Below are 14,690 nucleotides of genomic sequence, written 5' to 3'. Positions count from 1 at the left end.
TGCTAGGGAGATGCCTCCTTGCTCCTGCAGAAGAGGCAAATAGAAGTTGAAATTATGCCCGTCAGAGCACTTTCAGACTTTTCATGTGCCCAGTGCTCTTAAGAGAGGGATTGTCTCAAGGTTTCAAATGGGAAGAGTTGAACCTGAATGCAGAGGGAGGTCAAGAATTTGCTAAAACCTGCTTCTTTTCAGGTGTAGCCTGTTCCTCTTCCACTGTCAGCGGCATCTCCTGGTGTTTGCTCTGTGAGTTACTGCTTCATATGTTGAGAAGCATTTGGTGTCTGTTTCAAGCTCATACCTGTACGTTCAGTGTAAGAGCCCGGTCTGAAAGCCTTCAGAGTGTTACTGAAGCATAGTGTAAATGTATTCAGCTTCCCTTTCCCCCACACTGAAGTGCTGTCCTGTTCAAGCAAATAAGCCACTATGCTCAATGTGTTGAGGACATCGCTGTCTTAAGCCACAGTTAATTATCTTAATCTAGACAGACTCTGTATTTTGTGCTTTACTGTAATAAATGAAAGGTGTCTTATGGAGAGGATCTGTGAAGCATAAAATAATACCAAATTGCTGCTCCAAGTTTGACTTTTTTTTCCTTCTTGCTTTCAGTGCTTAGTTTTGGATGGGTCTGATTTCATGAATGTGGTAGGTGATATTGGGAGTGTTCAAGTGCATGAACTGAGAAAATACTGAAATGTTACCACTTCAGAAACTTGTTTCACACAATGTGAATTTGTTTTAGTAGTCAAAAGACAGATCAGTGGATCATATGATTTGATTAAAGCTTTCTGTGATATTAATACTTTGTCTTTTCAAGATTCTGATTGAAAAAAAAAAAAACAAAACCAACATAAACCTCGAAGTTCACGTCAGAGGTGTGGATTCGCTTTCAGAATCTGATTCTTAAGGAGGGCAATAAAGCACATGGAATCTGACTTTGACTCTTGAGGGGGAAGAGAGTAGTCTGCCTCAGGGAATGTCTGACTCATATGTCAGTATAGAAGGAAATGTGCTGTTCTGATGTGCTGAAATAGGGCGTTTTAAAAAATCATTTATACTTATCCTTGGTGGATTTTGTCTTTGAAGCTTGCTTTGTTCGTTCCTTTGTCTTTTCTCTTTGGCTTCCTTGGGCATTTTAATTTTTTATGACTGCCTGAGAACTGGACTTGATTGTAACCAGATTTTATAAAAGAAATTTACAGCAGCAGAGTATCAAAATAAATAAGTGGTTTCACTTGGAGCATTCTTAATGCTTGCGGTAGTGATCTTATGACCTTAGTTATGTTGAAATGCTTTCTTAAAGTTGATTATTCTGGAAAAATGTAGAAAGATGTCTTGACTTCTTTCAACATAAAAGCAACTGGTAAAGTAATTCTTCTGCATCTGTGAGAAAGCAAATCCAGAACTTAACTAACATACTGGTACCGCTGCCCAGCATCTGCCTCCTTTCACATGTCAGATACGCAGCTCTAGCAAGTGTACTTTGGGTTTTCTTTTGATTCTCATAATGAATTTCTCCAGTCTCCCTCTGTGCTGTCCTACTCAGTGCTGTAACCAACTTTTTTGTGGATGATGGCTGCTTAGAGAGAATGTTCATGTGCCTACTGCGTCCTTTTTTTCCTCTGTCTCTGTTCCTTACTGAACTGCTGAAGGAATACTCACTTGCATTTTTGAGGCCATTTCCAGATACCGCTTAAGATTTTCTGGTTAGTAGGGTTCACGTAGCTTGCCAAAGACATGGTAGCAGGTGCCTTGTTTCTAGTTTTCCTGAGGAATTCCCTTGAGCTGAAAGCCTTGCTTCTCTTACCTGTCCTACCCTCCAAGTGTGTTCCTCTCTCGTGGTTATCGTCATGACTGGAAGTGGTAGTAATGGTAACAGTAGTGGCTGTAATGGCTCACCTTGCTAAAAAGGCTGAGAAGGTAGCACAGGTATAGTCCTGGCAAAGTGTTTTATGCTGGTGCTACTTGTTGGTTCTTAGATATTTCAGGTTGGAAAGTCTCCTTTTGGCCTAAGTCTTGAGGTGGTGTGTACTCCCATGGTGTTCGGCTACCAGATTTCTTTTAGTTCTGACTTCTCTTGTCCCTTTTAGACTTGTAAATAAGCAAGCACAAGCTTTAATGCAGTCATGAAGCCAAACGTATACTGAGTCTGGTATCACTGCTATTAATCCTTTCAAGGCTTTACTGAATTCCAATGTAAGAAGGATTTTTTTTAAGGCAAGCAGTTTTTATCTTTAAAAAAAAAATCCTTGGATAGATAAGGTGATCTGTGAGTCACTTCAGAACACATCCAGTTTGAAAAACAAAACAAAAAAGCCCCATATGTAAACTATCCCATCCTCTAATCTCAAGTACTCTCCTGTAAGAGTTTTGCACTTCTTTCTAGGTAACTTTAAAGAAAGGGCTGACAATGAGAGCTCAGCGTAGGTTGGTGCTGGGAGAAAATAAAGGAAGATAAAGCAGGCTGAGGGATGCAGAATTTAGCTAGTTGATGAAAGAAGATAAAAAGCTGTTTTCTTGTACTGAGTTTGGCTTGGTAGAGTTAATTTTCTTCATAGCAGTTTGTGTGGTGCTGTGTTTTGGATTTCTCAGCAAAACAGTGTTGGTAACAGAAGTGTGTTTTAGTTATTGCTAACACTTATACAACATCAAGGCCTTTTAATGTCATGCTGACCAAAAGAGCTGAAGGAAGAAGGGAGAATATTTGTAGCTACGGTATTTGCCTTCCCAAGCAACGGTTCCGTGTGATGGAGCCCTGTTTTTCCTGCCTACTGATGGGAAATAGTGAATGAATTCCTTGTTTTGTTTTGCTTGTGTGCAGTTTTTGCTTTACCTATTAAACTGTCTTTATCTCAACACATGAATTTTCCCACTTCTGATTCTCTCCCTCATTCCTCTGGAGGGGGTGAGTACCTGTGTGGGTCTGTGCTGCTGGCCAGAATTAACCCAAAAAAAAAAAAAAAGCCCTTTTCTTTCCAAAGTCCTTAGATGTAAAGTTGCAAGCTGTGGTCTCAAGGGATACAGTGATTTTACTCTTTCTATTAATGGTAAAGAATAATAAGGAAGAGATATGAAATACAGCAATATTTTCTATGTAAACACTTGATAATGGATTTATTTTTAAAAAAATCATTTTTACATTTGGACCATACAGTACTCTTCTGTATGCCTTAAATTAAAAGCCTTCAAGCTTTTAAAAATGCTGCTCAGTACAAAAGTGCTAATGTAAAACTGTAGTGCTTATATATATAAACCAGCACTACACATCACTCTAAATATAGTCTCTTCACCAGTGGCAATGAGTGGAGAAGAGGTGGAAGATCAGACTTCATAGTATTTCAGGGCTTCCTTTTTCCACCTTACAGTTCAGTCTTCAGGAGCTTCAGTGCTTTCTGCATGTTTGCGTACACTAGAAATGAAATATTCATACACGTTATTTTTGTTGCAACTTCCTCTGGCAGTGACTGCAAATACCGTTGAGAAAATGTCATTATTATTAAAGCTTTTGCTCACATCCCTGTTGTGATGTGGATTCTGATGCGTTGTGTGCTACAGCCTCTTCCAAGCATTTTGTGAATGACATCTGTTTAATTTTGACTGGTGAGAACGTACCGTCTGTTAATGCAAAGCGTGTGGGCATCGGGAGGGAAGAGGCAGGAGCTGTGCAGCTCTTGAGGTGCTTGTGCGGTGGGGGAGAGCAGCAGCACACAACCCTGCCCTGCTCCCAGGAGCTCTCCTGACCTGGCCTGGCAGGGCTTGTGTGCAAGAATTCTCACTGCTCTTTACAGTGAATGCTGCTGAATTATGCAAGTCCCTGCTGACGCTGGCTTTCTTTTAAAACAGATGTATGCTGAAGGCTCCAGGGCTCTGCCGTTGTTCTCTTCACCTCATTGAGTTTAAGGCTACCATCCTGTTTAATTTTAATCCTGGTTAACTGTCTTTCAGCAAGTGAAAGTCTGTAATGCCTGGTGTTATTCCTTGTTCCCTGAAAAACGTGACTGCTTTCAGAATATTTCAGAATATTTTCAGAATACTTGAGAAAACGCTACTTACACAGCGCAGTGTCAGAGGGCTCGTATGCATAGAGGCGGTTTGAGTATCTTCCAGTAATATCTGCTCTCACAGTCAGGGAAGGATCTGGAAAAAAAAGGATGAAAAAAGTTGCAGAGGACAGGATTAACCTTCAAGCAGAAGGAAACGAACCTTTCTGCACTTCTGCTTGCTTCCTAAATGTTTCCGCGAGACACATCCGCTTCCACTAACAACAAAGAGATTGTTCTACACAGTCACTGACATTTCAAGGTTTATTAAGAGGGAGGTGAGTTTATTTCTGCTCAGTGTTGATCAGCCTCACACCTTGTGCCACTGCATCGTACGTGAATTAACTCTATGAGCTGAGGCTGCTTTCAGGCTACAAAATCTATTGAAAAAGAAACAATAAAGGGAGAGTTAATATGGCAGCTGCTTTGGTCTGTTGGAAATAGTCATCATGATCTAGATTTATAAAGGTATGTGTTAGTGATGCATGTGCAGCGTGTGAGGCTAAGTATCTGTTCTGGGATCCAACAAAACTAACTAGAAATTTTATATTCTCACGAAATAAATTCTTGTTAATAAGCCCAAGGATGTGAGATTAGCTTTGATGCTTGAGGTACTCACCTATGAACAAAATCCGAGGAACATACTGGCCATCAGGTGAAAGATTCTTGTCTGTGGTTTCATACTTAAAGAAAAGAGACACGTTGCCAGTCAAGAGGGGCATGTTACATAATTATTTTTTTTCTTCAGTATACTTTATGTTATGAAATACAGCTCAAATAATACATTTTGCACTCAAAGAAATTCCGTGCCTGGGGTGCAATCTTTTAACAGCTGGAGTTGTAAATGGATAACAAACAGTTAATGTTATATTTTGAGGCTATGATAGCTACAGCCTTATTACTAAATCTATTATGCTTCAGCACTTACCATTTTTCTTAGCCAACCCTAGCTATTGAACTGACTAATTATAGCTAGAGAAGCTGTAGTTAAAAATGGAATTTTATTGTTTTCACTTAATGAAGTATAACTGGGAAACTTACCACAAGGTTCAGGAGAATGAATTTTTCAGCCAGTTTCTGTATTTCTTTATGTTCAGCAAAGGCCTTCTTGAGGGCTACAGTGGAAGCAAATAGGAATGCAAGTGAAAAATATGCCCCTGAAATGTATTGTTGTTGAAAAAAATTTAAACAAATGGATAGAATCAAAATGAGATAATTACAACAAATGAAGATTTTAAGTTCATTCTGCTATAAGATGATCGGCTCATATATATTCTGTGGCAAAGAGTATTTGCAAAAGTACAAAATATCCCTCCTTTCTTCACATAGTGCAACTTGTTTTCAAATTTGTCTGCTTAAGTTTAAATTTCAGCATTTGACCTTTCAAACCTCCTATTCTTCTATTGCAGTTTCTGGCTCCAATTCTTAAGGCTCCAACAATAAAATGTGTAGGAATATAGCCTGAAATGTTTGAGTTAATTCTTGTACAGAGATCCTTCTGGAGTTTTGGATGGACACAAAGGTCTTGCCGTGTGGATTGGCTTGCAGGAAGAAAAAGCCTCAGGTAAATCCAGAAATGGTGGGGAAAAGGCAGTCCCAGCTACCAGAAATCCTACAAGAGCTCAGTTTCAATCTAGTTTGATTTAGTCCTTTGCTGGATTCAGCTTTAACAATCGGTGATACTGAGAGCTGCGTATATTCTTTCCAATAAATCCTTGGGTTTCACTACTCCTGGTCTTGCTGTTGGTTTTGGCTGATTGTGACGTGAGCCTAGACCTCCTGATCTGTGCTGATTTCTGTACCTGTTCTACATCGTGTAATACTGAATCACCACTTTAATTTTATTTCTGCACTTTGAAAACACCTACGTATGGCAAGAACACTCCATGTCTGCGTGCAAGTTAGCATCTCACTAAGGCTCAGTCAGCAAGCAAAGTGGTGGCTGATTTTTTTGAAGTAGCATTTATCCAGAAACCGAAAACCAGATTATTTATTTTATTTTTTTTTCAATGCAAAGGGATTATTACCTTGGCTGTGCGGGCAGTCATCCAGGTGGTGGATAATCATCAAGGGTTTGTTGCTGGAAAAGAAGATGCCTCATTAGGAGCCAGGATGGCAGGAGGGGGCACTGTGGGGTGTGGGGAAGGGCTGTGGGGTGGTACCTGTTCTTGGCACGGAAAAGGGCTTCCTCGTACGTCTGTGTCCAGATGAGCTGGTCCCCCCAGCCTGCAGGACAAGGACAGGGGGCACGTTATAAGTGTGGGGGGGTTTGCATCCCATGCACTGCCTGCGTCTGCCGTGAGGGGCTTTAAATCAAGAGTAAAGGGGGAGGGGGTGCTAGGGAACACTAGAAAATATGTTTATAGAATGAGTTGTGAGAAAATGGCCAGCAGGACCAGGAAAGTGATTCTTCACTCTGTACTCGGCACTGGTGAGACCACTGCTCGAATCCTGTGTTCAGTTCTGGGCCCCTCACCACAAGAAGGATGTTGAGGCTCTGGAGCGAGTCCAGAGAAGAGCAACGAAGCTGGTGAGGGGGCTGGAGAACAGGCCTTATGAGGAGCGGCTGAGAGAGCTGGGGGTGTTTAGCCTGGAGAAGAGGAGGCTGAGGGGAGACCTCATTGCTCTCTACAACTACCTGAAAGGAGGTTGTGGAGAGGAGGGAGCTGGGCTCTTCTCCCAAGGGACAGGGGACAGGACAAGAGGGAATGGCCTCAAGCTCCGCCAGGGGAGGTTTAGGCTAGACGTTAGGAAAAAATTCTTTACAGAAAGGGTCATTGGGCACTGGAACAGGCTGCCCAGGGAGGTGGTTGAGTCACCATCCCCAGAGGTGTTTAAAAAGGAGGTAAATGAGGTGCTCGGGGACGTGATTTAGTAGTAGACAGGTATGGTTTGAGCTGAAGATCTCTAATGTCTTTTCCAACCTAATGGTTCTATGATTCTATGAAAATAAGTTTATTAGAACCGTACAGAAACCAAAACCTTAGCAGACTGCATTTTTTTTCTATCTGGGTTGGAGTTTTTTGATTTTTTTACCTCTGGAGAGTGTCTGAGGCAGTTTTGGTTTAGCAGGAGTCTCCTTTGTTTCCTTCTTGCCCACGTCCTTTGCCAGAGCGCAGGAGACGGCAACCAGCAGCAGGAACATGCAAGTCTTCTCCATGGCTGCTCCTGGAACAGATAAGAAAAAGTGTGTGTTTTCATGCTTACTTTGAGGCACACGGTGGATAGACAGGTAGGTTAGAAGGCGAAGCTAGAAGTACACAGCAGGGTGAGTCAGCACTGAAACAAACGCTCCAGGCAGGGGCCTGGGCTTGGGGGAACGTCAAGGAAGTATGAGGTTTGCTTAGCAAATTGCCATGAAGGCTCTGGCTGCTTTCTATTGCTTCGTTTGTGCCCTTGGGCTGTGCTCCTTTTTAGGTGTGCACGTATGTGTTACTTTCTCTCTTTTCACATATATTGAATTTTCTCAGTAAGACAAATGAGTTCTAGCAATTTCGAAAGTATTTGCAAGCCCTAGTAAGTTCACAGTTGTGCCTCAGTCTCTTGGTTATACTAAATTATACTAAGCCAGCAGCAAGTGCTGAAAAATTAACTTGTCTTCCTCTATTTTGCCATGGGAGCAGCCCAAATGCAAAGTCAAAGTGTTCTGCTAGGCTTTAGGGTAAGTCACTGGCACAGGCACAGCTTAATGCTGTTGATGAAACCTTCTGAATCTGTCTTTCCCTTTAGAAGCATCGTCTAATCCTTAACACCAGTAGAATCCATAATAAAAATAGGGAGAAAGAGCTACTGTGTGGAACAGTAAGAACTGAAATGCAGCTGGGTTAAGGAACAGAATGCAGAGGGCTCAGGATCATGGAGATGAGACACGTCTGATGGGAAGCCCCTCATTCAGCTGAGATGCTTCTTTGAAGGGCTAAAACACTTTAACAGCATCACCTTATGTTTTCCCATTAACTTTCCTCCTATAAATTAGAACACCAGCGTAATGAATATAATAAGAAAATCTAAGGTATTCCAAAAGAAATGCAAAACATACAAGAGATTCATTCAAAACTTACAACAGGCTGGCAGTTTTTAAAGTTCAGACTATGACAATGAAACTGCAGGGAAACAGAAGCCTTTTTCTGGGTAGGACATATTAGCTGAATTTTCATCAGTGGTACAGTGCTCTTTGCTACTTGGATGTCCAATAGACTTCAAATATCCAAAAAGCCACTGCTGTGAGAGCACGAACTAGGACGTTTTTAGCAAGCTGCCTTTCTGCCTTGAGAAAACTCTCCTCAGCAAGGAAGAAATTATATGAAGTTAAACAAAACCCAGTGGATTTTCAAGGCTGCTTCATGATCTGTTTTGTCTAGGGCTGCATGGAGGAAGTAATCCTTCTTTAAAAGAAGAAAAGAACCCAAAACAAAAAGAAGGTTTGGGACAGCCATAAAATTAAAGACCAGGCTAATTTTATGCTGTTGCTGACGTAGAGCGCAGAAAGCAAAGACAGAGGAACATTAAGCCTGCTCCTTCAAAGCTTCAGCTCTGGAAGGGTATGTGCACTTTTGCAGAGTCTTCCACCTCCCCAAAACCTCCTCTCCTGGCTCTTTTAACCTGCAAAGCCAACATTTCTGTATGCATTGTTAATTCATAGCAAGCTGTGCTGAACTGCACCTACGTTCTTTCCATTGATCCACTGCCCCAGCCCCAGGTAACCCAGGCTCGCAGCTCTCTCAGGCACTTTCTGAAGCAGCAGGTGTGCTGAGCCTTACCTTGTTTGCTCTTCCAGAAGCCTCCCAGGGTGCGAAGCTGTTCCTGGTCACAGTGTGAACGCTGCTCTTCCTCCTGCCTACTTATGCACCTTCACGCACCCCAACTCCACCCACACGGTCTGAATTTGAATACTATTCCCAGAGAGCTAAACTTCTAAACTTTACAGTTTCCCCCCCACTATAGGATTCGGAGTGAAGTCTGGAATTCAATAAATTGCACTTTCCTGTTAGATGCTGCATCTAAAGCGCAAAGATGCCTCTGCAGACTTTTAGGACACTTTTTGAAAAGTGATTTAAAAAAAATTGGCAAAGATCCAAGTCCAGGTAAGCTTAAGTCAAGACTCCTATTTTGCCTGAAGAGTGATTTGGCTTTTTTTGATTGGCTGGAAAATCAATACGGGTTATTGTTCTTTTTAGTCCTCTGTAAAAGTTAATTTGATGACTTAGATCTTTAGATGTTAATTAGTTAATTACCTAGGCGTATTATACAGACACACCTAGGAAAATTGTAATAAAACCTAAAAGAATGTTTGTAAAGATCTCCACAAAAATGTATTTGGAAGCTGTAACAATAAACTGTGTTCATGAGTAGAGGTCTAAATAAATATTTAATTAAAATTTTTAATTTTTAATGTTTAAGTTGTTGTGCAGACAATTATTTTTAACTATAACATGAAAATCCATCATTTTAGGTTTCAGATACGTGTATAATACAGTACAATGCTTAGGAATGTGAAATCTGGAAAGCTGGAAGGCCATCCCTACTGTGGCACTGGCTGCGGATGGTCCCTCCTCAGAGGTCAGTGGGATTCTGTCATCAGCAATGTATGTTAAAATTACAGTATGTTCTCCTTGGTGCACGCTTCATATATTTCAGTAAGATTAAAATCACATCTTCATGGGTGGTGAGCACTTAACTACTTAGCTGGGTATATGAAATCCATCAGATATGGATTTTCCTGTTTGAAATTCACAGTGCTCTCTGATGGCTGCTAACAGCACCTATTTTTTCTGAATGTATTCAAGCGAGTGTAATGCTTTGGATCGCATTTTTTTCCTTTACTCTTTTGTAAATAGTAATTAGGAAAACAAGGTGCAGAAGCAAGATGGTGAACTCAAGCAAAAAAAAAAATTGCTGTTCCTTACGAACTTACAGCAGCACCACGATTTGCTTAGCTGCTTGACTAATTAGAAGGTTGCTATTCCTCCCAGGAAGGCCAGTCGTTTTAACTCCCCTTTACATATATTTCATGCCATCTATAGCCTGATAAAGAAACGAAGCAAGAGAAAGAGTTTGCATATAGAATCATAGAATAACCAGGTTGGAAGAGACCCACTGGATCATCAAGTCCAACCGTTCTTATCAAACACTAACCCATGTCCCTCAGCACCTCGTCCACCCGTCCCTTAAACCCCTCCAGGGAAGGGGAATCAACCCCCTCCCTGGGCAGCCTCTGCCAGTGTTTTGTTAGCTTCAAATTGCATCCATTCCTTTTCTCCTAAAACATATACCAGAATACGTTTCCAAGACCCGTAGTTGGACATGGGAGTGCTCGCTTTAGGCAATGAGGTTGCATCCTTAATCTGCTACAGTGAAGACGCACAAGTCTGAAATTAGGTACCTGTTTCTGAAATCTTGGACTCAGCTCAGGCAATTAATAATTGTGATTTAATACCCTCTTGCTGACTGTCATCTCAGGTCACACCTAATAGCATTTGGTAGTTTTAAAGCCTGTAACAGAAGTTCTACTCGCCACTTATCAGGGGGTGCTCTCCTGCCTCAGTGACTAAATCCTGCAAGAATTGCCTCTGGAGAGCTTGGAATAAAACAGGAGCACTCAAGAAGATTTTTACTCTTTGGCTATAAAGGTCTGGTAGACCCCCATTAATGTTAATATTTAAAAACTTTACAAAACATTGAACATTTCCTTTGTTTTTTGGTTTTTGTCTTTTTTATTTCTCTGATCCTAAGGTCCCGTTGTTCATTACTCTATGCAGAAATGAGCAGTTTTGGTGACTGATATTGTGGCAGTTTTAAAGGTATTTTCTGAAGGGCTTTGGTTTTGCTTGTGTTTTGTAACAGGTAAGTTTTAGAATTCCCAGAAGCCCTGGAAATTCAGCTATTTCTCCTAATTTCAAAACAAACAGATGCTTACAAGTCTTGCGATCTCAGAATAAATAGCAAAAATTTACATTGGATGAATAAAAGCAATGGATGAAATATGTAGTCAGTACCACACTAGAAATGTTCGGAGTCAAAGCCAGAGACAGGCTTTTCTGGTGGTCAGTGAGCTTCCAGTGCTGTTAAAGTAGTAGCATACTGTAACACAAGGTCATTGTAAGTAGAATACATTCATTTGAGACCTGGTCGAACTTCTTTTGCCAGTGCATTAACCACATGAACTGAATAGGGATTTTTTTCACCTGAAAGCTCCTTGGATGAAATTTGCCTGGTATTTTTTTCTGGAAAGCTTTTCACCCCAAAATTTAGGAGCTCAGACACCTCTGACATCTGTGGCAGGTTCACGTCCCATTCTATTTCCCTCTCACTCCCTGAAATATGTCAAATCCCTGTCTCGAAGATCATAGGTAGGTGCTCTCTGGACTGGGATACAGCATGCTGTTTGATGTTGCCAGTCACTCATGTCAAAACCATTTCTTTTTCTATAACAGTCATTTATGCTGGAGCAGGTACCAGACCCCAGAGACCCCACTTCCCAGTTTAGTTGTTGGTCTGTTAGGCAAAAAAAGCGATTTTTTTCTCAAATTGGCTCAGGAAACTTTTGATAATACATGCAAATAGAGAGCACCACTAAAGGAGAGACTTGGTAACTGTAGCTCGTGTAAAGATCTGCCAAGAATTTGATGATTTCTCTTGAAGGATGATGATTTCCCAAAATATGGCAGTCTAACACATTCCTTTTTTTGCTGTGTACTTTACTCAAAGAACTTGCAGTACCTATAGTTTATTGTTAATATTTTTCAAATTGGATAGCATAATAAATGGTTAGGATTTAAAATATGACATCCTGACCCTTAAATCACTACTAAATGAAAGACCAGTCCACCAGGATTTCGATATCTCTTTCTCACTTGCATGTGCACATTTAAAATACAAATCACCACCACTTGGTATAAATTGCCAAGCTACAATGCAGGCATGGAGCATCCTTTACTTAGCTTCAAATAAAGGTGGGGATTTATGATATAGCCTGATCTTATATTATACTCTGCTTTGAGCTGTTAGGCACTGAGCTGTCTAGGAGGCATTGCTGAATGATGTGCTGTAAAACCAATACATAATTTGAACACCCATAGTAAACATACTTGCTCTTTTGTTCTCTAATGCCCTTTTCCACAACAGTAGGGAAACTATTATCTGTTGCACAAAGGAGTCTCAAAGTTTTCAGCTTACACAGGACTTAATTTCTCCGCTTGTATTTGGTAAGAGAAAGCCTGATCCCGGCAACATTTAGATTTAACTTTGAAATGTTTTGTTCAGTCCCACAGGGAGACAGTGAATGAGTGAAGAGAGACTCTCTGATGACAGGGTTTGTGAACCCTGAGGTTCACAGGTGAGGGTGTTCCATGGTGGAGAAGACTGTTTATCTAGTCTTCTAAACTGAGAAAGACCATAGAATCATAGAATAACCAGGTTGGAAGAGACCCACCGGATCATCGAGTCCAACCATTCCTATCAAACACTAAGATGGTTATGATTGGCAAGACTTCATGCCTGAAATTCTTGTAGTTAAGTTCAAGTCAATGCATTTTAATTAACTGAAATAACTAGCTGTGTTTAAAACCAGAAGATTTGCTGTACTCCAAGATTAAAGCCAAGGACTCTTCCCCTGTCTGTGCAGCTGATATTCAATTCTCAGTGCTGCTTAACATCTGTAAGCCAGCAGTTTCCTGGTTTTGCTATACTGTAATATATGTAGGATGGTGAGAAGACCTTTGTGTTTTGTACTTAGTATCACATGGACAGTTTTCAATTAATCCTTTTCTGTTAGTCTAATTTGTTTGTAAAAACTGCCTCCCCTGGTCCTTGGATGATAAACTCTATTACGGGCAAGTAGCTGAGCTACAATATCCATAATTCAGCAAGTCTCTCAGAGCTGCCACCTTACTGGGATCTCCTCATGTACTTCCTTGTATTCATTGCTCTTATTTTGAATTTATGTCCGGTTATCTGTAGCTCAGACCTGCTCAGTTTTCCCCATGCATTACCTCAAAGATCAGAAGACTTCGTCTTCCATTGAGTATCAGTGACACAATGTTAGATCTGACTCCCAGAGTTGGTCCCTAAGTAGTAAAGGATGAGATTCTCTTTATTCTTTTTATTCTCTCTATACTTACTAACTCACCTGAAGGTTTACAAAAATAAGGGATATAATGGAAAACACTGATTTTACTTTTAGGCCAGTATCCTAATGCATATTGCCTTGGCAGTGAAGCTTATTTGTCCTACCCATTTTGCCTCTGTTTCTGGTAGCACTGATCTTTTTCTCCAAGCTGTGTGGACTCTAGTGGTGTTGGCACCTTCTGGAGGGCTCCACAGCACCCTCAGTCTTCTCTCAAATTCTTGACATTGTGTTGGCTTGTGTATTTATTGCAGAATGTGCAGTTCCAGTCAACCACACAGACTGCACAGTTTTAAGGGACTTCATCTGTCTTTCTGCAGCTGATCTCACAGTTCTTATGTTTTATGTATTCCATCACGTCTCCATGTCTATGTCATAGTACTGCTTTTTCATACTCTATTTCAGTCTGTACTGGATGAAGGTCTTTATTTGGATAATTCCAGTTGCTTTGTCAAGGCTGAAGCTGAGATTTAGCATTCTCATCTCCTGAGTTGGATTTCCCAGATTCTGAATATAATCTCATTTTTTAATCTGAGCCTTAGCTGCAAAACTGTAAAACTGACTCTCCAGATTTAGATCAGTAATAAACTCTCTATTTTCACCTTCTTGCCTCTTCTGGGTTTTCTCCTCTTTTTTGGGGGGGATGGGATGGGGTGGGGAGTCCGTCTCTCCAGCCACCCATTCCCCTCCCTGCTGCCCAAGTGCAGTACTCCAAATCTCTGTCTAACATTACAACTGAGCTCCTGTACTAAAGTTCAAGAAGTTGTCTGAGTTTGAATAATCTGTTGAAGAGCAGGACAAGGGACAAATACTTGAATGGGTGCTACAAAGATGAAGGATCCAAACTATTCCATCACTTTGAGGACCACGAGCTGTGACTTAGGAGGTTCATATAGGACATCAGGAAAATCATCTTCAGGAGGAAATTAGTGAGCACTGTCACAAGTTACCCAGAGAGGTGGACAGACAGCTCTGCTATCAAGCTTCTAAGAGTTGGTTTTGCTGGATTTTCAATGTTCCCCCTGCCTAAACCCAGCTTACTAGAAAAACAGCCCATCTCACAGGGACGAGGGTCTTCCCCTCTGCTTCTTTGATGCATAACATTGTACTGCTAATAATTTCTTAGCACACCTTATCACTACACCACTTTGATTTTCTTCTTAAAGAGAGTGTTTGCTTAAAAGCTGGCCCAGAAGCAGGGTCAGAGATGGGGGCTTCTCAAAGATCACCTGTCATGAAGGAACTGAGCTGTTTTCTTGAGTGGGGAACGCGTCACAATGCAGTGACCTTGGATGAGAGAAGATAAAATTCTCGTAACAATTCCTCAGAAAAACTGATAAAGCATGGAGTAAGAGGAGAGTGAGAGGGACTGAAAACTCACTGAACTTCCAGACTGATAGGATTGTGATCAGCAACACACAAGGTGGAGGCCAATCACTACTGCTGTACCCCAGGGGTCAATACAGGGACCAACGTTATTTAATATCTTCATTAATAAATGGAAAGCGTGCACCCTCAACAAGTCTGGA

General features: G+C 41.1%; 1 protein-coding gene across 1 annotated transcript; it reads right to left on the bottom strand.

The window, feature by feature from the left end:
• Positions 1–3,275: 3,275 nt before the first annotated feature.
• AGR2 (anterior gradient 2, protein disulphide isomerase family member) lies at positions 3,276–7,197 on the bottom strand. Its single transcript, XM_069860344.1, has 7 exons — positions 7,074–7,197; positions 6,200–6,263; positions 6,065–6,117; positions 5,079–5,152; positions 4,657–4,720; positions 4,051–4,134; positions 3,276–3,406 (listed from the first exon to the last, which is right to left on the bottom strand). Exons 1-7 carry the CDS (start codon positions 7,195–7,197, stop codon positions 3,357–3,359), a joined length of 513 nt encoding a protein of 170 aa, XP_069716445.1. The 3' UTR covers positions 3,276–3,356.
• Between the last annotated feature and the right edge of the window lie 7,493 nt (positions 7,198–14,690).

Source organism: Phaenicophaeus curvirostris, chromosome 6, assembly GCF_032191515.1.
Source record: "Phaenicophaeus curvirostris isolate KB17595 chromosome 6, BPBGC_Pcur_1.0, whole genome shotgun sequence".
NCBI classification, from domain to species: Eukaryota; Metazoa; Chordata; class Aves; order Cuculiformes; family Cuculidae; genus Phaenicophaeus; species Phaenicophaeus curvirostris.
The sequence above is the reverse complement of the archived record's forward strand: the minus strand, read 5'-3'. Positions and strand labels throughout refer to the sequence as shown.